The sequence below is a fragment of the Cololabis saira genome, chromosome 20 (assembly GCF_033807715.1).
Source record: "Cololabis saira isolate AMF1-May2022 chromosome 20, fColSai1.1, whole genome shotgun sequence".
Taxonomy (NCBI): domain Eukaryota; kingdom Metazoa; phylum Chordata; class Actinopteri; order Beloniformes; family Belonidae; genus Cololabis; species Cololabis saira.
In genome coordinates, this window is record NC_084606.1 from 2,426,690 (window position 1) to 2,452,693 (window position 26,004).

General features: G+C 44.1%; 1 protein-coding gene across 1 annotated transcript; it reads left to right on the forward strand.

Moving 5' to 3' along the window:
* The first annotated feature begins 1,936 nt into the window (after positions 1-1,936).
* On the forward strand, positions 1,937-18,143 carry LOC133420649 (CXXC-type zinc finger protein 5-like). Its single transcript, XM_061710402.1, has 3 exons — positions 1,937-2,190; positions 3,768-4,832; positions 17,823-18,143. The coding sequence occupies exons 1-3, from the start codon at positions 2,074-2,076 to the stop codon at positions 17,868-17,870; spliced, it is 1,230 nt and encodes a 409-aa protein (XP_061566386.1). The 5' UTR covers positions 1,937-2,073; the 3' UTR covers positions 17,871-18,143.
* Positions 18,144-26,004: the final 7,861 nt, after the last annotated feature.

Sequence of the window (26,004 nt, forward strand, 5' to 3'; positions counted from 1 at the left end):
CACAGAGGATAACGAGACACAGGGGATAACGAGACACAGGTGATAATGAGACACATGAGATAACGAGACACAGGGGATAACGAGACAGGGGATAACGAGACACAGGTGATAATGAGACACAGGGGATAATGAGACACAGGGGATAACGAGACACAGGTGATAATGAGACACATGAGATAACGAGACACAGGGGATAACGAGACACAGGGGATAAAGAGACACAGAGGATAACGAGACACAGGGGATAACAAGACACAGGGGATAATGGGACACAGGTGATAACGAGACACAGGGGATAACGAGACACATGGGATAACGAGACACAGGAGATAACGAGACACAGGGGATAACGAGACAAAGGGGATAATGAGACACAGAGGATAACGAGACACAGGGGATAACGAGACACAGGGGATAACGAGACACAGGGGATAACGAGACACAGGGGACAACGAGACACATGGGATAACGAGACACAGGGGATAACAAGACACAGGGGATAACGAGACTCAGGTAATAACGAGACACAGGGGATAACGAGACACAGGGGATAACGAGACTCAGGTAATAACGAGACACAGGGGATAACGAGACACAGAGGATAACGAGACACAGGGGATAACGAGACACAGGGGATAACGAGACACAGGGGATAATGAGACACGGGGATAACAAGACACAGGAGATAACGAGACACAGGGGATAACGAGACAGGGGATAACGAGACACAGGGGATAACGAGACACAGGTGATAACGAGACACAGAGGATAACGAGACACGGGTGATAACGAGACACAGGTGATAATGAGACACAGGTGATAATGAGGGGAAATGTAAAACCCTGACAGTTTCAGGTTTTCCAGGTGTTCCCCAGGTATATTCCAGGTGTATTCCAGGTTTTCCAGGTGTTCCCCAGGTATATTCCAGGTATATTCCAGGTGTTCAGGTGTTCCAGGTGTTCCCTAGGTATATTCCAGGTATATCCCAGGTGTTCCAGGTGTATTCCAGGTGTTCCAGGTGTATTTCAAGTATATTCCAGGTGTATTCCATGTGTTCCAGGTGTATTCCAGGTGTATTCCAGGTACATTCCAGGTGTTCCAGGTATATTCCAGGTGTATTCCAGGTATATTCCAGATGTTCCAGGTATATTCCAGGTATTCCAGGTGTATTCCAGGTATATTCCAGGTGTTCCAGGTGTATTCCAGGTGTATTCCAGGTGTCCCAGGTGTATTCCAGGTGTTCCAGGTGTATGCCAGGTGTTCCAGGTGTTCCTTTGGTATATTCCAGGTATATTCCAGGTGTATTGCAGGTGTATTCCAGGTTTTCCAGGTATATTCCAGGTGTATTCCAGGTGTATTCCAGGTGTTCCAGGTATATTCCAGGTGTATTCCAGGTATATTCCAGGTGTTCCAGGTGCATTCCAGGTGTTCCAGGTTTTCCAGGTATATTCCAGGTGTATTCCAGGTTTTCCAGGTGTATTCCAGGTGTTCCAGGTATATTCCAGGCTTATTCCAGGTATATTCCAGGTGTTCCAGGTGTATTCCAGGTGTTCCAGGTATATTCCAGGTGTATTCCAGGTGTCTCATTCTGAGAGCGGAGAGCTCTGCCAGGAACATAAGGCACTATCAGGTCCTGTAAATACTGCGCAGCTGAGCCGCTTTGGGCTTTATATGCAAGTAATACAATTTAAAATTGGATTCTGAATTTTGTGGGTAACCAATCGAGTGTTCCAGGTCTTCAGGTGTTCCAGGTGTTCCAGGTATATTCCAGGTGTCTCACCTCTCCTTGTCTCCATTGGTCCCCAGACTCCTGCGTGGCGACGAGTCAGAGTTCATGAGGGACCTGTGAGGTCATTGTGAGGTCGTCGTGAGGTCGTCGTGAGGTCGTCGTGAGGTCGTCGTGAGGTCATCGTGAGGTAGTCGTGAGGTCGTCGTGAGGTCATCGTGAGGTCATCGTGAGGTCATCGTGAGGTCGTCGTGAGGTCATCGTGAGGTCGTCGTGAGGTCGTCGTGAGGTCGTCGTGAGGTCGTCGTGAGGTCATCGTGAGGTCACCGTGAGGTCACCGTGAGGTCATGGCGGGGATGAGCAGCGGCGTCTGTGTGGAGAGCGACCTGTCCTCCATGCTGCAGAGAAGCTCCGCCCCCTCACACCACCATCCCAATCACCATGGTTACGGAGGCCAGGGACAGGTGAGTCATCAGAATCAGAAAAAGCTTTATTGCACGTCAGACATAAATCAGACGAGAGAACTTGACTCTGGTTCACACCGATGGCTCCATTAATACGGACGCCATTTTTAGAGGAAGGATGAGACTGGGATTGAGGGAGGAGGGAAAAAAAGGAACATACACACAACAGAACAACATCATGCTTATGGGTATACGATATGGGCAGGTCGGGGGGGGGGGGGGACGACGACCCGGCACAGGTCATCCAGGTGAGGGCCGCGGCCATTGCCAGCTGGTGCTCCAACCCAGAGTCTGTGAGGGAGGGGCTGCTGATAAGAGGGGGGTGCCAGGAAGGCATTGGATATGGGGAGAGGGGGGTGTGTCAGTGTGTGTGTGAGAGTCTGTGACGCGATAAGTCCGAGAACCTTCGCCCAGAGTGCAGACAGTTCTGGGAGGGAGATCCTCAGGTGTTTGTGGGAGAGGGGGAGGGTTGAGTTGGGTGCAGAGCGTCATGTTTACATTCCTCCAGGGAGATTGTGATGAAGAGGCCTGCCAAGCCGCTCCATCAAGGCCAAATCAAATCAACAATTTGCAGGCAGCTCAGTAATTTTCCGTCTGCCTTTTCAGTCTTCTGGTTCCTCAATAAACTCCGATCAGACGAAATAGTGATCCATCAGTTCCGGCCAAGCTGAGCTCCCAGCTTCTCCATGTTGTTATCCATCTTGTTAATGAGCTCAAAGACCCCCGCCAGCCAGCGGTTCTGCTCGAGAATCGCATCCAGTTTACGGGCCTGCTCCCCTAGCGTAAAAGTCAGAGCGCTGATCGCTTTGCTTGATCCATCTGCCACGTCCGGCAGCTTGGAAAAGTGGCTGAAGGAGGCCGCTGACGACTTACGCATTTGTCGATACATCAGGAAACCCCCACCTCCGATCAAGGAGATAATCAGGAGAAATCCTGCGATCATAAATCCAAATATGTAGGCATCTTCTGCATCCTCGATTGACAAAATTGACAAACACAACGGCTTCCACGCCTTGTACGAGTCCATTGTGTATCCAGCAAAAAATGTCCCATCAGGGCAGGAGGGCTCCCTTACCCCCTGACTTCTTGTTGCAAAAATTTGGTCAATTGTGCTGAGAGACCAGTTAATCAATTCCATGATTGTAGAGTTTCGGAGGAGTGAAAAGGAGAGACTCTGAAGACGAGACAGGACAAAAGCAGTAGCAGGGCAGATAGAGAAGGGAGAGGGAGCAGAAAAAGCGTCCGCCTTCGTCGACAGCCGGAAGTGGGAATCTTTTCTCGACATCTCGACTTTTTTCTCGACCTTTACGACTTTTTTCTCGACATTTCGACTTTTTTCTTTTTTCTCGATATTTCGACTTTTTTCTCGACATTTCAACTTTTTTCTCGACATTTCGACTTTTTTCTCGACATTTCAACTTTTTTTCTCGACATTTCGACTTTTTTCTCGACATTTCAACTTTTTTCTCGACATTTCGACTTTTTTCTCGACATTTCAACTTTTTTCTCGACATTTCCACTTTTCGCCGGTGCAGGTCTAGCCCAGGACTAACGGTTTTTCCCGGTCCCCCCTGCAGGTCTCGGGTCTGGCCCCGATGCTGGACTACACCACGGAGATGGACCGCTACCGCTCGTCCATCGCCAGCTTCTACAAAACCAACGTCAACATGAACGTGACGAACTTCCCCCAGTCGGCCAAGCTGGCGGCCATCTTCCCGCCCGCCGCTAGTGCCGCCGCGGCCGCCGCCAGGCTGGGCGCCATGGCGACGGCGGGGCCCTGGGGTTGCCACGACAACGTGAACATGAACCACCACCCGGCGGCGGCCATGTTCTGGGGCCGGCGGGCGACGGCGCCCACGCCCACGCACCCGCACCACCACCACGCCGCCGCCGCGCCGGGTCACATGACCTCCTCGCACCCCCACGGGACCAGCATGCACCAGGGCGGCGGCGGCGGGAGCGGGGCCGCCGGCGGGGGCAGCGAAGGGGGCGGAGCCGAGAAACACGGACACGCCGCCGCCGCACAGGGGACGCAGCACCACCACCCTAGCATGGCGCCTAGCAACGGGAACTTCCTGCCGGCGGGCTACGGCGGCGAGTGCAGCGGCGTCATGAACAAGCAGGGACACGCGGACATGATGGGGCTAGCGGACGCAGCTAACGCCGGCGGAGCGGTGATGGGCGGCAGCTTCCTGGGGGGGCTGGGGTTACCGCCCGGGGTCATCGTCATGGCGATGGGCTCGCCTGACGCCGCCGCCGCCGGCAGCGCCTTCCAGATGACGCACGGCGGCAGCGGCGGTGGGCAGCGGGCGCTAACGGACTGCCAGCAGCACGCTAACTCCTCGCCCTGCCCCTCGTCCGCCTCGCCCTCGTCGTCGGGGGCAACGGCGGGCGTGGGCGGCGTGTCCCTGTCGTCCCTGTCGTCTCTGTCGTCCTCGTCGTCCTCGTCGTCCGCCGGGACGGCGGCGGCCAAGAGGAAGAGGAAGCGCTGCGGCGTCTGCGGGCCGTGCCGGCGGCTCATCAACTGCGGCGTCTGCTCGTCCTGCCGCAACCGCAAGACGGGACACCAGATCTGCAAGTTCAGGAAGTGCGAAGAGCTGAAGAAGAAACCGGGCGGCGGCGGAGGAGGAGGAGTTCTGGAGGTGAGTGAGAACAAACACGAATGTTAGCGCTTTAAACCCCGAAAACACACGAATGTTAGCGCTCTAAACCAAGGGCGTAGGTTTGGTCTCAACATTGGTAGGGACGATATAACGGCATAACCTGCATATTTTCACTGGGGACGGGACATTAATAAGACCAAACAGATTGGGTGAACGGGGGTCAGGGCTACATTTGTCACGAATATGAACCAAATTAATTGATAGGCTAAATCGGGGGTCGGCAACCCGCGGCTCCAGAGCTGCATGCTGCTTTTTGGCACTGCCCTAGTGGCTCCTGGAGCTTTTTCAAAAATGTTTGACCTCTTTTTCCTTTTTTCCTCTTTTTTTCCTTCTTTTTTTTTTCCTTTTTCTTCTTTCTTCCTTATTTTTTTCCTCTTTCTTTCTTCCTTTTTCCTTTCCTTTTTAATCTCGACATTTCGACTTTTTTGTATAATGAAAAAAAAAATCTTCCCCCAGTTCTAACTAGTAACCAGTGGTCCATGGACATTAATATTTGGTACAGTTACCAAGAACCAGTGGCCCATGGACATTAATATTTGGTACAGTTACCAAGAACCAGTGGTCCATGGACATTAATATTTGGTACAGTTACCAAGAACCAGTGGTCCATGGACATTAATATTTGGTACAGTTACCAAGAACCAGTGGTCCATGGACATTAATATTTGGTACAGTTACCAAGAACCAGTGGTCCATGGACATTAATATTTGGTACAGTTACCAAGAACCAGTGGTCCATGGACATTAATATTTGGTACAGTTACCCCAAGAACCAGTGGTCCATGGACATTAATATTTGGTACAGTTACCATGAACCAGTGGTCCATGGACATTAATATTTGGTACAGTTACCAAGAACCAGTGGTCCATGGACATTAATATTTGGTACAGTTACCAAGATCCAGTGGTCCATGGACATTAATATTTGGTACAGTTACCCCAAGAACCAGTGGTCCATGGACATTAATATTTGGTACAGTTACCAACAACCAGTGGTCCATGGACATTAATATTTGGTACAGTTACCAAGATCCAGTGGTCCATGGACATTAATATTTGGTACAGTTACCCCAAGAACCAGTGGTCCATGGACATTAATATTTGGTACAGTTACCAAGAACCAGTGGTCCATGGACATTAATATTTGGAACAGTTACCAAGAACCAGTGGTCCATGGACATTAATATTTGGAACAGTTACCAAGAACCAGTGGTCCATGGACATTAATATTTGGTACAGTTACCAAGAACCAGTGGTCCATGGACATTAATATTTGGACACCAATCCAGTTTCCTGATATTTATATGTATTTAATTTCTACGCCGGGGAAATACACAAAGCAAAGCTTGAAGGCTTACAAAAGTCTTGACACTTGGTCCGACTTCAGGGCAGGATTTGTTGGAGAAATTAAAGTGATGAGGACACCGAACTTTATTATTTGACCGTTTAACGTTAGCTACCCAAAAATCCAACATTACCTGATACAAAATGGGAACCACAAATCCACTTTTCGGTGCCTGGAATCCAGTTGTTTCTGTGAATTGCAGTGATCCATTTGTCTCTCTTAAGCTTATTTTTCATCAGTCTGTAAAACGATAATTCCGATTTCTTGCTAAATCTATGAGTCGATCGCACAACAGCTCTTTCCCATTTTAGATGTTTTCCAGTTGCTCAAACTGAAGGTTTACTCTGACACTCAGTCTTTCTGCCACTCAGTCTTTCTGCCACTCAGTCTTTATTCACTCAGTCTTTCTGACACTCAGGCCCCGTTTCCACATAGCTGGGTATTTACAAAAACGGATATTTCCCCCTCTACGTTTTGAAAAATTCGTTTACACGAGATCGTTTTCAAAATCTCTTCGTTTACACGAATCCGCATAAATACGCTGTTAACGTCATGCCAGCCAATCAGAATCCTGGAAAAAACATTAACAAATGACACGTGTAACTTCCAGTCAAGGCTGATTTATGGTTCCGCGTTACACCAACGCAGAGCCTACGGCGTAGGGTACGCGGCGACGCACACCGTACGGCACGCATCGCCGCGTACCCTACGCCGTAGGCTCTGCGTCGATTTAACGCGGGACCATAATTCAGGCTTTACTTCCAAGACGGAACGAGAGTCTTTCGTTTGGAGTGACAGAGAAGTGGAGTTACTTTTAAGTGTGACGTTAGAATATAAAACAGGTAAAATAGAAAAGAATATTGACGGTTACAAACTAATTGTAAACACAGGTGTCACTCATGACGCTGGTGACGTTTCTGTCTCATAATGTGACGTTCTGAAGCCTAAACCTCCGTTTTCCTCTGTTTAGATGCAAACGTGAAAACTGAGTTTTTGAAAATCTCCACTTTGGCCGGAGTTTTCAGAAATTATGGTTTTTGGAGTCTTTGAGCTTCGTTTTCGAGTAAACGAATGGCCAAAACGCATGAAAACGCCTCAGTTTTTGCTCCGTGTAAACGGGGCCTCAGTCTTCCTTGTATAAAGGGACTGTTGTTGTTGGGCGGGAAGGGAACAATTCAACCCCCCTGCTTTGGATAAAAACATCAGCTAAATGACAATATTAGTACTAGTAGTAGTAGTAGTAGCACTTCTACGGTATATTCCGCACTTTAATCAACAAATGGGCAGCGCCCGTATAATCAGGTGCACCTTGCGTATGAATGTTGTGTTTACTGACCTGCAACCAGTTTTACGTGGTACACTGCACTCAAACTTTGTTAGCAACGAAGCTGCTCCGCTGGTTCCATGGTCGGACCGTTCAGACTAGGGGTGTGCAAACAAGGGTACCTCACAATTCGATTCGATTTCCATTATTGATTCTTCGATTCTTCGATCATAACGATTGTCGATTCGATTATTGGTGCCACGATTCTTCGATTATTGTGATTTTTAATGCTTTTTTCCATACAAGATTGATTTTGTCTTCATCTGTGGCTACATTTGTAAATAAATAGCCAATCAATGAACTCAGTTCCTCTAACAACACTCATTAAGTAAATAACGAGGTTTTTTGAACATTTGACATGTATTTTTTATCTTATGACTATGTAAACATTTGCTCTTTGACTTCCTTAACTTTGACCAGGGAAAGCTGCACTTGCATGAGAGCGCCCTCTATTGGTGAAAACACTGAAAACGGTCAAGCCCTGGATTTAATGAGTTCATTAATTCAAGTAAACCAGATATATGTACTTAGTGCAGGGGTCTCAACCTCAAATTGCCTTGGGGCCACTGCAAGTATTGTCATCTCATAAGAGGGCCACTTCAGCGTTCACAAGAAACAAGATGACAAGAAAGTGCAATGCGTCTGAAATTTGTACTTCTTTTTCGACATGAACAACTTCAACAACTTTTTACATGACATACTGAACAGCAAAATACAATTATATAATTTTTTAACAAGTTTTTTAATACAACAATTTTTTAACAGGTTTTTTAACACAACAAAATAATTTTCCCTTACTTTGAATTATCTTGCATACCTTACTGAAACCGAACAATCAACTAAGAAATGCAGTCCTTGAATACATTTGTACCTCTTTTCTATTTCTTGCCAGGCACTACACAGCATTTCTGCTCACACAGATGAGCTACATTTGCCCTTATGGAGGTCGCAGTTGAAACCCTGAGTACAGCTTCAAGATGGGCATTACTAAGCCTGGACCTGTACTTGCACTTATTAAAGTTCATAGTTGAGAAAAGTTTCTCACACACATATGTGCTCCCAAAAAGTCTGCTTCTCCCTGTGCATCTCTGAATTTATTTTTCAGTGCACCGTTGCACTGTAAATCAATAACTTCCATTTGCAACACACTGGGGACACTCTCCACATCAGCTGAGAAGGGGTCTGCAAACAGCTGGAAAGTGTCACGATGTGCCTTAAAGTCGGCAAAGCGCAGGTCAAATTCCTGCAGTAGGCTTTCAATAGCAGAAGCATATTCATCACCACTGAATGCTGCACCCTCCTCCACAAGACATGCATGTGTTGAAGTGACTGAGGTTTTTCGCTGGAAGCTGAGTTTTCCATAGTTTCAGCTTTGTGGTGAAGGCTTTTACACTTTCATAAGCTGCTGTGACAAGCTGACCAGGACCCTGCAGCTTCAGGTTAAGGATGTTCAGCTCACGTGTGATGTCCACTAGGAATGCAAGGTCCATGACCCATTTTGGATCATCTAATTCAGGGACATCCATTCTGCCATCATCCAGGAACCTCTTCACCTCTGATCTTAACTCAAAAAATCTTTTGAGCACATTTCCTCTGCTAAGCCAGCACACCTCAGTAAAATAAAGCACATCACCATATGCTGCCTCACTTTCCTCTAAAAAGGCCTGAAACTGGTGGTGCTGTAAGCTCCTGGACCTAATGTAATTAATACATTTCAGGACAACGGACATGACATGTTCATATTTGAGGCATTTGCTGCACAGCGTCTGTTGGTGAATGATGCAGTGCAAAACAATTGCTGGATCTGCATTTTCCTCCGCTAACTTTCTCTGCACCAGCGCTACCAGTCCGTTTTTTGACCTGTCATTGAAGGGGCCCCGTCAGTGGTTACCGCCCACCAGTCGCTTCCATGGCAACCCAGCGCGTTCCATCGCGTCACACAGATGCTGAAAGATGTCTTTGGCTGTAGTCCGTCCATGCATTGGAGACACACTCAGTAACTCTTCTGTCACTTCAAATTGTTCATTAAACCCCCCTGATGAAAATGGCTAGTTGAGCAGTGTCGGTTTTATCTGTGCTTTCATCAAGCGCCACGGAGTATGCAGTGAAAACGCTAGCTTTTGTGCGTAACTGCTCGTAAATTTCACTTGACAACTCGCTAATCCGCTCTGCAACGGTGTTTGCCGACAGAGAAATATTGCTAAACAAGACCTTTTTTTTTTCATCCCGCGGCGCGCTTATCTGACCATTACAGCCTGCACCTGCAACGTGCGTGTTACACCGTCACGCAAAACTCGGAGAATTCGTGCCCCCACAATAATAGAGGTGCCTGGATTTTTTGTCTTCTCCCGTCCCACAGAGAAATGTCCCGGACAAATATAGGCTATCTGATTTAATGTTAACATGATCATCATTGTGGAGCTTGATGGATAACCTTTCGCGCACGCATCAATTGGGTACGGTCTCTTTTCTAAGAGAGACCTGAATAAGAAACATGTGAGATAAACACACAACACAATAAATTTAAACATGACTTTTTAGTTCTATCCAAAACTTTGCACCATCACACGGCACATACAAATGTCAAATAAACGACATGAAAAACTGCTGATATTAATGTCGCATGTATTCTGTTTGAAAAACTAAAAATAAGAATGAAAATATTCAGCAACGCCTCTTTAGAACCTATGACCTAATTAACAAATGGCAACAACAGCTGTGAGTGGTTCGAAATGTAACACTAATAAATAAATGACAATAAAATAAATAAAAATAAAATAAACAATGTTAACGAATGAAACGAATAATTTAACAGATTTATCACTTGGCCATATTACTGTGGAGGAAGAGAATGTTGCTGACGGACTGCGGTCCCAATCCCGTGCGTCTCTCCTCCAAGTTGCGCCCACAGACACTAAACGCCCTCTCTGAAGGCGCACTGGATACGGGGACACTAAAAATGAAACGCGCCAGCTTTGAGAGCGCAGGGAAGCGCTCTTTGTTGAACTTCCACCATTAAAACACAATGTCTGGGTCTGGGTTATCAGAGAGCCGGGAGCTGAGATATTCAGACATTTCATCATCAACCGGTTTTTGCGCTGAAGCAAAGACGCGTAGTCTTCCCAGTCTGCGAATCGGTCTGTGCTTTGCTTTTTAGTATTATATAATTGATATATATATATAAATAAATATGGATTCATAAAATGGCTCATGCATTTTCTGTTTTTATAAAACATACTGTAGCTAAGCCAACGCTTTAAGCCACTGAGGTGTATTTCAACGGAAGAACCTTTTTGACGCGCTTACTTTTAATATGCCAGGTGCATGATGAATGAATGTCCACTTAAACTTTCTTTGCGATGCACAATATACATTTATTTTACACTCACATAGTCCAGTTTGCCAGTTACAGACATCAGCCCGGTGCGGCATGTCATTCCGTGCGTACGTGCGTGCGTGCATGTGGCCAAAAACTGTTTCCTCCTACCAGTCGCAAACACACCTGGTGAGCCAACAAAGGTTCACGGACTAAATAGGTTTCGCCATCACACTGAAGCCAATCAGCACCTTGTAATCTGCGTTTACACATACATTTAAACACGTTGTCTCGTGCATCTGGGGGCTTCATCCGTAGCAGTCGCATTTTAGGAGTCAGGAGTGTTGCAATCTGTACATCATGTGTGGAGGGGTAATGCAAATGTGTCACAGGTGCCCATCAGTTCTTCCCAACACGAGGCACAGACATTGGCGACTTCAAAGAGCAAGGGCTCGGGATGCTGCTTTGCAGTGTTCAGCGAGTCTCGCGGACCACGGCAGTGGAAGTGATGCACTGGGAGTGTAGTTGTCGGACTCTAGGTCATTAGTAGCATCCTTAAATAATTTATTCTGTAGGCGTACATTTAAAAAAAAACGTGTTTTTATTTCAATTTTATACGAAGAGGGTAATTTAATTTGGTATGAAACAACTATAAAAAAAAGGTAAATGGAAAAAATAGTTTTACGGGCCAGATTACATTACATTTTTGACATTGGGTGCGGGCCGGGGGGAGGGGCAGCGCGGGCCGCAAACGGCCCGCGGGCCGGGAGTTTGAGACCCCTGACTTAGTGTAAACATATCTGCCATATTTCAAGTGAACAATAAGAAATGTCCATTCTTGACAATGAAATGATTCAGCAGCTTATTCAGTCTGGAATCTGGATAGGGGCCGCTCGGTGGCGCAGTGGGTTAAGCGGCGGCTCATATACTGAGGCTACAGTCCTCCTCCTGCAGCGGTCGCGGGTTCGAATCCAGCCCGCGCACCTTTGCTCATGTCTTCCCCGTTCTCTCTCTACCCCTTTCCAGTCTGCATCTCAATAAAGGGCCACTAGAGCCCAAAAAAATCTTTAAAAAAAAAAAAAAAAAAAAATGGAATCTGGATAGGATAATTTAATTAATTTATTTATTTTTTAATTCATCGATTCCAAATCGTCACGTGACGCATCGCGATGCATCGACACATCGATTAATTGCACCCACCTCTAGTTCAGACCCGTTAAAGTCGTGAACCCCAGCAGCTCCAGAGTGCCCCCCCCCCCCCCCCCCCCCCCCCCTTTAGGGGACGACCTGGCCGGAGTCAGTAGAGCTCAGGACCTTTTACACTAAAGTTAGAGTTAAAAGATCCTGACTTTAAACCAGCTGTAGCGGCGGTGTGTCTGTGTGTGTGTGTGTGTGTGTGTGTGTGTGTGTGTGTGTGTGTGTGTGTGTTCTGGCTCCTTCAGCCCAGATTCTCTGCCAGATCTCTGGAAGCTTCACTAACCCGCTGAGTGTGTGACGGATCGCTGTGTGAAGCTGCTGGGAGCTGGCAGGAAGCCACACACACACACATGGACACACACACACACACACACACACACACACACACACACACACACACACACACACACACACACACACACACACACACACACACACACACACACACACACACACTCCTGTGACTCACTGTGATTAAGAGAGTCAGCCGAGGGAGAGAAGAGGATGGTTATTTTATCTAGCTCAGTGTGAGTGTTAGCGTGTGTGTGTGTGTGTGTGTGTGTGTGTGTGTGTGTGTGTGTGTGTGTTAGCGTATGTGTGTGTGCGAGTGTGTGTGTGTGTGTGTGTGTGTGTGTGTGTGTGTGTGTGTGTGTGTGTGTGTGTGTGTGTGTGTGTGTGTGTGTTAGCGTATGTGTGTGTGCGAGTGTGTGTGTGTGTGTGTGTGTGTGTGTGTGTGTGTGTGTGTGTGTGTGTGTGTGTGTGTGTGTGTGTGTGTGTGTGTGTGTGTGTCGGGCCATAAGAATTAATGGCGATCAATAATTCATTGACACCGTCTTCGACCTCCCTGACGACTCCATACGTCTCTCTCACACACTTCCAGCGGGAATCTCCAGCCCGCCGCTAATTATGTGTGTGTGTGTGTGTGTGTGTGTGTGTGTGTGTGTGTGTGTGTGTGTGTGTGTGTGTTAGAAAGACATTGAATTAGCAGCTGTAATCTTCCTCAATTAGCTGCTAATTGGACCTGTGGAGGCTAACGGCTAAGTGGCAGTGCTGAGTGTGTGTGTGTGTGTGTGTGTGTGTGTGTGTGTGTGTGTGTGTGTGTGTGTGTGTGTGTGTGTGTGTACATACATGTGTGTGTGTGGCAGGTGTTTCACTCTCTTGCCTCATTCCTTCCCTCTTTGAAGTCGACCTGAATGTTTCTGATGAACGTTGAAGCTGTCGGGTCGTTCTGGACCGGGCAGGACGTTTCCTCGTCTCTGGAGCGTCAGGACATAAAAATAAAAATACACAACAAATACAATCACAAATATTTACCCACCATGTAGGACCAGCGGAGTAGGCCTGTGTTGAAAAGATCGATTCTCCGATTTAAAATCGATTCTCATGTTAATTCCTAAAAATCGATTCATATGTCTAAAGATCGATTTAAAAAAACAAATTTTCCCCCATCATTACCACTTTTGGTATTTTTTTGTTTATCCCCAAAAAAGGAATGTTTTGTTGGACAGGAGAATAACTGGTGCCATGTTTTTGCCTTTAAATATTTTTAAAGGTATGAAAACATTAAAGTTTTCAGTTTTAATTGCTTAAATTGTCTATATTTCTTTGCTTTATATACTGTCTTGGGGTTACATTTGCATAAAATGTTAAAAACCAAATTCTCATAAATGGGAAAAAATAAAAGCGATTTTTCTTTCGTCCTCTGTTTTCTCCCTGGATCTGTTTGGTAATTCTGACCCACGATGTTTCTGTTTCAGTTCTATCAGCATTCTGGGAGCTGATCGGTCCTTACAGCATCATTAGCTGCAATACTTGCTGTTTAATCTCAATATAATACTAGTAGTAATATGTTGCAGAACTACAGTCATATCATTCATGCAACAGCTGAAAAAACAGTTTTATTAACACTAACCCAAATCAATATCGGAATCGAATCGATTCTTGACATTTGAATCGATCCCCAGCCCTACAGCGGAGTAGCCCTTACTGCCTTCAACTCTCGCTGGAGCGGTTTGCAGCCAAATGTGAAGCGGCTGGGATGAGAACCAGCACCTCTGTCGTTGGTTTACTAATTGTTCTAAATAAAGCCTGGATTAAGGCTCTGCGTTACACCAACGCAGAGCCAACGCTGTTGCCGCGACGCCGTTGCCGCGACGCCGTTGCCGCGACGCCGTTGCCGCGACGCCGTTGCCGCGACGCCGTTGCCGCGACGCCGTTGCCGCGACGCCGTTGCCGCGACGCCGTTGCCGCGACGCCGTTGCCGCGACGCCGTCGTGAACCTTCGGACTTCTCTGTCACTTCATTTTGCCGCGGTGCAAAACCCCCCCGGAGCGCTAGGGGAGTGCGATCTTTTCCTGAATGGTTTATCCGACTTTTCCGGTTACAGTGAATCAAAGAGATAAAGAAAACTATTGTGCAAAAAACAAAATAAATCACACACACACGAAGAAAAGAGCGCTGAAAGTTCACGACTGCTTCACGAACTGGAAATGCGTTGCTGCTAACCGGTATGTGTTGGCACTTCCTCGCCTCGATGTGTAGTTGCAATTTTTGGGAGGTGCGCGTCAGGCACGGCGTGGCCTGCGCCGTGGGGAGCTCATTCCGGCGCAACTTGCAGCGCACGCTCGGAGTCGATTTAACGCAGAATCATAATCCAGCCTTAAGTGGAAGAACGCCAACACGAAAGGGCGTCTGGCGTGTGGCCCTTAGCGTCACGTAGCACATAGCGTCACGGTGTTGAACGTACCTCACTCAATAATTTGATTCTCTTCTTGCGCATGTTTACTTGGATGTTTGGAAACTCCAGTTACATTTTGAGCTGGATTGTTGCCGATAGCTTGATTTAGATGTGCAGGTGAACACACTGACACTGGTCAGTATACACAACATTCATACGCAAGGTGCACCTGATTATTGGGGCACTGTCGATTTGTTGATTAAAGTGCGGAATATACCGTATAAGTACTACTACTAGTACTACTACTACAACTAGTACTACTATTGTAGCTCTTTGTGCAAACATGCACAAAATAGAAAAAAGGGCACAAGAAACTACAGGAACGATGGACAAAAATGATAGTTATGAGATATTTATAATAAATAAAAATGGTAATGGAGAAGAGAGGCAGGGAAAAGGAGAGGAGAAGATGGGTGAGAGGCACCGCCCAGCGGATCATGTCGGTGCCCCCCTGCAGCATAGGCCTATAGCAGCATATCTACCACCAAGCTATATTTGAGACTAACTATTATAGTCTTGTTCTATAGCTGCAACTATGACTACTGACTCTAACACACTAGAGTTTACACTACCTAGAGATTTACCAACACCAGCTAGAGGTTTACTAAACACTAACTATAGGCTTTACTAAACAGAAAGGTTTTAAGTTTAGTTTTAAAGGTGGAGGTGGTGTCAGCCTCCTTAACCCAGATTGGAAGTTGGTTCCATAGTAATGGTGCCTGATAGCAGAACGCCCGCCCTCCAAATCTACATTTGGATACTCTAGGAACTACGAGTAAACCTGCACTCTGAGAACGGAGAGCTCTGACAGGAACATAAGGCATCAGGTCTTGTAAATAACTTACTAGCAGAACGCCCGCTCTCCAAATCTACATTTAGATACTCTAGGAACTACGAGTAAACCTGCACTCTGAGGGCCTGATTTACTAAAAGTTTGCGTGTGTAAAAACATGTGCAAACTTGACAGCACCCGCAAACCAATGTGCGAGCTGATCTACCAACGGCGTGCAAAGAGGACTGCGTCTCTCAAATGCGCAAAATAGCACACGCAATTCATTTAGTACTTTTGCCCTGATGAATAATCAATATGGGGCGTACCCGGCAGAAATCGCTAAATACTGGGAGGGGAAGATGCAAATTGGTCCATTTACCACGCGAAATGAGATTTACCAAGCCTGAAAGTAATTGCGCGTATTGTGATTGCGTCTGTATTTAATACGTTCGAAAGGAAGGTGCTAATCTGCTGCTGCTGTTATTGTGGCAAGGAGGCGACATCCAAAATCAAAGAATACGCAGAGAGAGACTCTTTATTCTGCTGCATGCTATTTTAAAAATGGTTGCATTAAAGTTTTAATGCAACCATTAAGTTTTATTAAAAGCCACTTTTTCTTTAGTTATTCGCCTTATATCTTGCCACCTTCTTTTAATGTGCCCCCCTCCACTCGCCCACAAGCAGGCCAAGCCTTTGTGCCAAACTTTGTATTTTATTGATTACTTATCTTATTGAACGTGAAATCATCCTTCGTAAATTACATTTAATTAAAACCTGTGCTTATTAATCACAAAACACAGGTTAAACATCATGACCAAATCCGTTCCGACCCGCTGTGTCAGTGATCAGCGCAGAGACTGCAGCTTCGCCTGAATTATGGTCCTGTGTTAAATCGACGGCGTAGCCGACGGCGTAGGGTCGCGGTACGGTGTGCGTCGCCGCGTACCCTACGCCGTCGTTTCTGCGTTGGTGTGACACGGAACCATAAATCAGCCAATCAGGGAGCAAGGGGTTGGGGGAGCTGGGCTGATGTTGATCCAGGACCAAACTTGTTAAGCATCAAACTCACTCTTATCTACGCGGAAATAACGCTAAAATATAAAGAAGGCTTCCCAAAGTGTGATCTATGGTGAAATAGGAAAATTAAGATGTGCAACTCTTCTAAAGGTGAGACATGCATTTAATTGACTTCATGGCGCCAGCCTTGGCGTTTATTATTACGCAAATGTGGAATGTTTGGGTCTGTCTAATTTCGTCAAATTAAATTTGGAGATTCACCGTTCACATTTTTATGTGTATGCGTTGTATGAGAGAGATGGAGAGGGCGAGGGAGGGAGAGACGTGGCCTGTACGTCGTTGTTTTTTGTTTTTTTGCAGTTTGGGTGCACAATACACTTGTGTGTGTGTGTGTGTGTGTGTGTGTGTGTGTTTAAAAAGAGATTTTGCAGTATGTTGTGTAATTGAAACTGGTTTGCTGTGATCGTTGATGGCAAACTCATATTAAGCATTTACATTGCTGGTTATTATGTGCCCCCCAATTAGATCTGTTTTGCCGCCGACTCTGTTTTAACCTCATCTGCCGTTCTTTTTGTCTTATAACTGCATTTATTCTATCGCAGATTTTCTCTGATATTGCGTTTCTTTTGGTAATGTTTAAATGTCTTTGCTGTAGTTCATGAATGTGTTTATTTGCCTCTTCCACTAATATTTGTAACTCCACCGCGTCAAATTTCATTTTGCGCTTGCGACTATATCCTGCTTTCCATCCAGACTCCATGGCGCAAAGTTTGCGCTCGCAAACTGTAAGACGCGCAACACCTCATTTAAATACTGCAGTTTGCACCTGTTATCAATTGCGCACGCAATCTTAGTTGATCACCCGCGAAACACACAACAACAGCACGCGCAAACTTTTTCAGTGCACACGCAATTTAGTACTCTTTATTTAGGATCTTAGTAAATTGGGCCCTGAGAGCGGAGAGCTCTGCCAGGAACATAAGGCACTATCAGGCCTTGTAAATAACGCGGAGCTGAGCCGTTTTGGGCTTTATATGCAAGTAATAACATTTTTAATTGGATTCTGAATCCAATTGCATGGGACCGTGGACGGGGCTGAGGGAGAAGGGGATATTCCCCCAAAATCACAACCCTGGGGAGGACGTCTGGGTCCTGGTCTGGGTCTGTGTCTGGAATTCTGGTACTCTGCAGCTCCATCAGGTGGTTTCTACGGGGCAGAACTACCAGATATCTAAGATGTTCTTCTTCTCTGTCTCCTCAGCGGCCGCCTTCCGTCCCGACCGGAGAGGCGTTCCGGTGGTTCTTCTAGCCCCCCTGGACCAGAACTGGACCAGAACTCCTGGACCAGAACTCCTGGACCAGAACTCCTGGACCTGAAGACCAGATTCTGGAGCAGGATTTGATCAGAACACAAAAACCTGATTCAGGGACCTCGCTGGACCGGAACCGGAGGAACCGGAGGAATTGGAGGAACCGGAGGAGGAGGAAGAAGGGCGGTCCATCACAGGAAAGAGGAGGGAACCAGATCTGCCGGTCCGGTTTTCACACAAACCCCTGTAGCTGGTCCTGGACCAAAAACCAGTAGCTGGTCCTGGACCAAAAACCAGTAGCTGGTCCTGGACCGCTGGGATGTGGACTCAGATGGTGACCAGATCTGGACCCCGGACCCTCCCGGGAGGGTTTCTTTGGTCCGGTCTAGGACCGGAGCCTAGCCTAGCCTAGCCTAGCCTAGCATAGCTTAGCCTAGAATAGCCTAGCCTAACCTAGCCTAGCCTAGAATAGCCTAGCCTAGCCTAGAATAGAATAGCCTAGCCTAGCCTAGAATAGCCTAGCATAGCCTAGCATAGCCTAGCCTAGCCTAGAATAGCCTAGCATAGCCTAGCCTAGCCTAGAATAGCCTAGCATAGTCTAGCCTAGAATAGCCTAGCATAGCCTAGCATAGCCTAACCTAGCCTAGCATAACCTAGCCTAGCATAGCTTAGCCTAGCATAGCCTAGCATAGCCTAGCCTAGCCTATCCTAGAATAGCCTAGCATAGCCTAGCCTAGCCTAGAATAGCCTAGCATAGCCTAGCATAGCTTAACCTAGACCCCCCCTGTGATGGAACCGCCCTGTTGAGCCGCATTTTGCAATAAACGTCCAAAATGTAATAAATTTGTCATTTCATTTTGTAATAAAGCCGCATTTTGTAATAAACTACCCCAACGCATTTTGTAATACATTTTGCCGCATTATGTAATAAGTTATTACATTTTGAGAAGATTATTAAAAAATGCACTTTCAACTTTTTTATTCTCTAGAAAATGTAATAACATGGTGCATTATGTAATAACAATTCTAAAGCAGAGTTTATTTGTTTGTTATTGGCCGATCTAATTCCAAACTTAAAATAGGAAACTAAAGTTATATTTGGAGTTTTTTAGATAGATTTATTGGCTACATAGCTCTGAGGGAAATTGCATAAAAAACAACAAAAGTCACTCTTGTATAAATTCATTGTTAAACAAACAACAATAATAGGTATTATTACATAATGCACCATGTTATTACATTTCCTAGAAAATAAAAAAGTTGCAAGTGCATTTTATAATGATCTTCTCAAAATGCAAATAACTTATTACATCATTTGGCAAAATGTATTATAAAATGGGGCTTTATTACGAAATGAAATGAAAAAGTTATTACATTTTGGACGTTTATTACAAAATGCGGCTCAACACGCCCCCCGTTCCTCCCAGTCCTCCCTCCCAACCGCCACCCCCATTGTAGCCAAACCAGGAACCTTCAGGACCCCAAACCGCATCTCAGTTTGACCAAAACTGGACCAGGACCTGGACAAGGACCGGGTCTGGACCAGGAATACCGAGACCCCCTTCAGTCCTGCAGGACGACAACTACCACGTCACTGTTACCCGTCTCCTCCGTTTCTACCTCCTCCTCAAGAACTCTGAAGAACCCGACGGACCTTCAGGTCTGGACCCGGTCTGGACCCGGTCTGGACCCGGTCTGGACCCGTTGTGGACCCGGTCTGGACCCGGTCTGGACCCGGTGTGGACCCGGTCTGGACCCGGGTCCCCCCTCCCGGTCTTCTGGTCTGGACTTCAGTCGTACGTTCTCAGGGCGCCGTCGCACTTCCAGTTGGTTTTATGTACGACTCGGACTCGGACCGGGAACCTCGGACTCGGAACCCGGAACCTTCATGGTGTTTTTTTGCAGCTGCATGAAAAAAGGCGGCTCTTAAAAGTTTGTAACTTCTGTCTTTTATTTAACAGAAGTGTATTTTGTCGAAAACAAAGTGAGATTTTTTTGAAGAAAACTTTTGTTTACATTGCAGTCAATGGAGACAGAGGAAGGAATTTGCGTGGCTGTTAGCCCCCCCGTTTAAATTTTGTGCATACCCCGCCTGTCAAAGTCACATTTTATGAATCCCAACTCCTATGTCTACATTCTGACCAAAAATTATTTGTCCAGCTTTTATGGTTTGGCCGTGAGCTCGAGTTACAAATAAAAATTATGGTCATTTTTTGAATGTTTCTCTCACTCTGAAAAATTAAAACTTCACTCTAGATTTGACAAAAAAGTGATCTCCAGTCCTCGCTTGAGCGCTCATATCTTGAAAAGTGTACATTTTAGGAAAAAACGGTTAGGGGTTTGGAGAGAGAAGAGAAGTTTTCCTCCGTTTTGAAGTTTGAATGACATTTCTACGTGCAAGTATGAGAAAGATACGTGACTCCGAAAAAAGAATTGAATTGAATTTTTTTTTAACCTCCTCCCACCAACAGTGTGAAATTCTGCCCCATACAAATACCTGGGACCAGTTTCTCTGTTTCTTAAACCATCTTGTTCCATGTGGTGACCAACGGGGCTCAAGGGGGGGCCCTGGGGACCACCTTTAGGACCCCTGGGGGCCCCCGCCCAACTGAACTCTGGGACCAAAGGGACCCGGACAGACCAGAACCGTCCACCTCCGTGTTTGTGGGTCGGCATGCTCAGTGATTCTAGACGTTCAGACGTTTTCGTCTCTGGAAAAAACGAACATTTCTGTCGTGTTTCTCTTGCTGGACGACGCACAAGTTTCTGTAGATCTTCATTAAAAGACAGTTCAGTTTCAGGAGAGTCACGAGTCTTGATTTAAAACGTATTTGTGACGGAAATAACTAATTCACCCTCAATATGGCAGGGAGAAAATGCAAGTCATCAGGACAGACCGTGGTATACGCTCATTAAATCACAATTGAGGATGATTATATCACAGCTGAGGATCATTATATCACAGCTGAGGATCATTATATCAGCTGAGGATCATTATATCACAGCTGAGGATCATTATATCACAGCTGAGGATCATTATATCACAGCTGAGGATCATTAAATCACAGCTGAGGATCATTACCGTATTGTCCTGAATATAAGACGACCCTGATTATAAGACCCCCTCTTTTTCAAGACTCAAGTTTGAAAAAAGACTTTTTGAACACCAAATTCAATTTTTATACAGAAAATAATTACAGTACATCAAAAACAAATGATTATAACAATATATTGGAGAGAAAAAGCCTGTTATTTTGCCTCATTCAGATCATTATCTTGAAGTTTGCATCATAACTTCTCCTCAGCTGCCGGTTCACCTGCTGAACTTCCGCCCTCTTTTCTCCAGATTGTCGCTACATTTCTCCACTTTCTGTTATCTCTTCTCTTATTTTGTTCTCTTTTCTTTCTTATACTATTTTTTATTTTTTTTCTTCGTGACAGGGGTTCCCTTTGGCCTGGGGAGTTAAATTCAGCATTCGCTTTAAAGATATCTGGCTCCATCTAGTGTTGTGAATGGGTATAACGTCTAGACCCCGAATGTAAGACGACCCCCACTTTTTCAGACATTTCAATGCAAAAAACACCGTCTTATATTCAGGCCAATACGGTAAATCAGCTGAGGATCATTATATCAGCTGAACAGTTATTTTTTATTGTCTCAACTTAATTATGGTTTAACCATTCCTGAGTCACAAAATTGTAAAATTAAATAATTGCTTCCTGCTTTATAAAGGTGAGGTAAAACAGAATCTGTTATGCTACAATAATGTTTCCAAAGACACACAGTTGAAACTTATGGAGGATTTTTTTGTGCCAAAATTAAATAAATAAATACATCATTAACTAATTAAAATGGGAATGAAATATATAATTAATTAATTAAATGTGTAATTAATTAATTAAATGCAGTTTTACATTTCATGATTCACACGCAACACGAAATCATTAATTAAATGTGTCATTAATTAATTAAATGCTGAAATAATAAATATATATTTTTACTTAAAATGAATTGTATTTTAATTAATTAATGACATATTTCATTCTAATTTTAATGAATGAATGACACATTTAATTAATTAATTATATATTTCATTCCCATTTTAATTAATTAATTATGTATTTATTTATTTAATTTTGGCACAAAAAATCCTCCATAGAAACTCAGTAAATGTTTAAAAGGATGGAAATATTAACCCTCAATTTGAATTTAATTTGAATTGAAATATTTATTTAGAGCATAAAATAATTGTAAAAACAAAAAACAATTACACAAAACATCAAAAAAGAATACAAACAGACAGTCATTAAACAAAATCAAAAAGAATTATGAATAATTCCGAATACTTTTTCTATTTATTTATATTTATTATTTATTACATATATTTTATTTTATTTACTAGTTTATTCGTCCTTGGAGTTTACATGGAAATATTAATTCTGAATTGAGGGTTAGTGTTTCCTCCTCGGTGAAGGAGGAAGGAACGTCTGCACGACTCGTCATGTTCTGCATTATAATACAGCATTTCAGATACACACACACACACACACACACACACACACACATACACATACACACACACACACACACACACACACACACACACACACACACACACACACACACACACACACACACACACACACACACACACACCGGAGAGATGTCAAGTGGTTGCATCATTGGTGTGAAGCTAATAATGATCCCTGTGTGTGTGTGTGTGTGTGTGTGTGTGTGTGTGTGTGTGTGTGTGTGTGTGTGTGTGTGTGTGTGTGTGTGTGTGTATATATATATATATATGTGTGTGTCTCTGTGTATTTATGTGTGTATATTTGTGTGTGTTTATGTGTGTGTGAAGAAAGAACAATCTGTTTTCTGGTGTTTGTGTCAGATTTTCCACAAGATGAAAGTGTGTGTGTGTGTGTGTGTGTGTGTGTGTGTGTGTGTGTGTGTGTGTGTGTGTGTGTGTGTGTGTGTGTGTGTGTGTGTGTGTGTGTGTGTGTAATGGTGTTTCTATCAGACACAGAAACAGGGAGGAAGACGGTCGTCATGACGACGGGGAGCCGTGTTGTTGCCTAGCAACAGCTAACAAAGAACCAGCTAGTGTTCTAGAATGGATGGATGATGGAAGATGTTCCACTAATGTTCCAGTGATGTTCCACTAATGTTCCAGTAATGTTCCACTAATGTTCCAGTAATGTTCCACTAATGTTCCAGTAATGTTCCACTAATGTCCCACTAATGTTCCACTAATGTTCTACTAATGTTCCACTAATGTTCCACTAATGTTCCACTAATGTTCCAGTAATGTTCCACTAATGTTCCAGTGATGTTCCACTAATGTTCCAGTAATGTTCCACTAATGTTCCACTAATGTTCCACTAATGTTCCAGTAATGTTCCACTAATGTTCCAGTGATGTTCCAGTGATGTTCCATTAATGTTCCACTAATGTTCCAGTAATGTTCCACTAATGTTCCAGTGATGTTCCACTAATGTTCCAGTAATGTTCCACTAATGTTCCACTAATGTTCCAGTAATGTTCCACTAATGTTCCACTAATGTTCCACTAATGTTCCAGTAATGTTCCACTAATGTTCCACTAATGTTCCACTAATGTTCTACTAATGTTCCACTAATGTTCCACTAATGTTCCACTAATGTTCCAGTAATGTTCCAGTAATGTTCCACTAATGTTCCACTAATGTTCCAGTTATGTTCCACTAATGTTCCAGTAATGTTCCAGTGATGTTCCATTAATGTTCCACTAATGTTCCAGTAATGTACACTAATGTTCCACTAATGTTCCAGTAATGTTCCACTAATGTTCCAGTAATGTTCCACTAATGTTCCACTAATGTTCCAGTTATGTTCCACTAATGTTCCAGTAATGTTCCAGTGATGTTCCATTAATGTTCCACTAATGTTCCAGTAATGTACACTAATGTTCCACTAATGTTCCACTAATGTTCCAGTAATGTTCCAGTTATGTTCCACTAATGTTCCAGTAATGTTCCAGTAATGTTCCACTAATGTTCCACTAATGTTCCAGTTATGTTCCAGTAATGTTCCAGTAATGTTCCACTAATGTTCCACTAATGTTCCACTAATGTTCTACTAATGTTCCACTAATGTTCCAGTAATGTTCCACTAATGTTCCAGTAATGTTCCACTAATGTTCCAGTGATGTTCCAGTAATGTTCCAGTAATGTTCCACTAATGTTCCACTAATGTTCCACTAATGTTCTACTAATGTTCCACTAATGTTCTACTAATGTTCCACTAATGTTCCAGTGATGTTCCATTAATGTTCCACTAATGTTCCAGTAATGTACACTAATGTTCCACTAATGTTCCAGTAATGTTCCACTAATGTTCCAGTAATGTTCCACTAATGTTCCAGTAATGTTCCACTAATGTTCCACTAATGTTCCAGTTATGTTCCACTAATGTTCCAGTAATGTTCCAGTGATGTTCCATTAATGTTCCACTAATGTTCCAGTAATGTACACTAATGTTCCACTAATGTTCCAGTAATGTTCCACTAATGTTCCAGTAATGTTCCACTAATGTTCCACTAATGTTCCAGTTATGTTCCACTAATGTTCCAGTAATGTTCCAGTGATGTTCCATTAATGTTCCACTAATGTTCCAGTAATGTACACTAATGTTCCACTAATGTTCCACTAATGTTCCAGTAATGTTCCAGTTATGTTCCACTAATGTTCCAGTTATGTTCCACTAATGTTCCAGTTATGTTCCACTAATGTTCCACAAATGTTCCACTAATGTTCCACTAATGTTCCACTAATGTTCCAGTAATGTTCCACTAATGTTCCACTAATGTTCCAGTAATGTTCCACTAATGTTCCAGTTATGTTCCACTAATGTTCCACAAATGTTCCACTAATGTTCCACTAATGTTCCACTGATGTTCCACTAATGTTCCAGTTATGTTCCACTAATGTTCCACTGATGTTCCACTAATGTTCCAGTTATGTTCCACTAATGTTCCACTAATGTTCCACTAATGTTCCACTAATGTTCCAGTTATGTCCCAGTAATGTTCCAGTGATGTTCCACTAATGTTCCACTAATGTTCCACTAATGTTCCAGTTATGTTCCAGTAATGTTCCAGTAATGTTCCACTAATGTTCCACTAATGATCCAGTAATGTTCCACTAATGTTCCACTAATGTTCCAGTAATGTTCCACTAATGTTCCACTAATGTTCCAGTAATGTTCCAGTAATGTTCCACTAATGTTCCAGTAATGTTCCAGTAATGTTCCACTAATGTTCCACTAATGTTCCACTAATGTTCCACTAATGTTCCTCTAATGTTCCACTAATGTTCCAGTGATGTTCCACTAATGTTCCAGTAATGTTCCACTAATGTTCCAGTAATGTTCCACTAATGTTCCACTAATGTTCCAGTAATGTTCCAGTAATGTTCCACTAATGTTCCACTAATGATCCAGTAATGTTCTAGTAATGTTCCAGTAATGTTCCAGTAATGTTCCACTAATGTTCCAGTAATGTTCCAGTAATGTTCCAGTAATGTTCCACTAATGTTCCACTAATGTTCCAGTAATGTTCCACTAATGTTCCACTAATGTTCCAGTAATGTTCCACTAATGTTCCACTAATGTTCTAGTAATGTTCCAGTAATGTTCCAGTAATGTTCCACTAAAGTTCCAGTAATGTTCCACTAATGTTCCACTAATGATCCAGTAATGTTCCACTAATGATCCAGTAATGTTCCACTAATGTTCCACTAATGTTCCACTAATGTTCTAGTAATGTTCCAGTAATGTTCCACTAATGTTCTAGTAATGTTCCAGTAATGTTCCAGTAATGTTCTAGTAATGTTCCACTAATGATCCAGTAATGTTCTAGTAATGTTCCACTAATGTTCTAGTAATGTTCCAGTAATGTTCCACTAATGTTCTAGTAATGTTCCAGTAATGTTCCAGTAATGTTCTAGTAATGTTCCACTAATGTTCCAGTAATGTTCCAGTGATGTTCCACTAATGTTCCACTAATGTTCCACTAATGTTCCACTAATGTTCCAGTAATGTTCCACTACTGTTCCACTATTGTTCCACTAATGTTCCAGTGATGTTCCAGTAATG

Excerpts from the sequence above, each read along its gene's own strand:
- LOC133420649 (XM_061710402.1), top strand. The coding sequence starts at position 2,074 with ATGGCGGGGATGAGCAGCGGCGTCTGTGTGGAGAGCGACCTGTCCTCC. Across the intron at positions 2,191-3,767 it reads GTTACGGAGGCCAGGGACAG|GTCTCGGGTCTGGCCCCGAT; the intron begins GTGAGTCATCAG and ends TCCCCCCTGCAG. Across the intron at positions 4,833-17,822 it reads GAGGAGGAGGAGTTCTGGAG|CGGCCGCCTTCCGTCCCGAC; the intron begins GTGAGTGAGAAC and ends CTGTCTCCTCAG.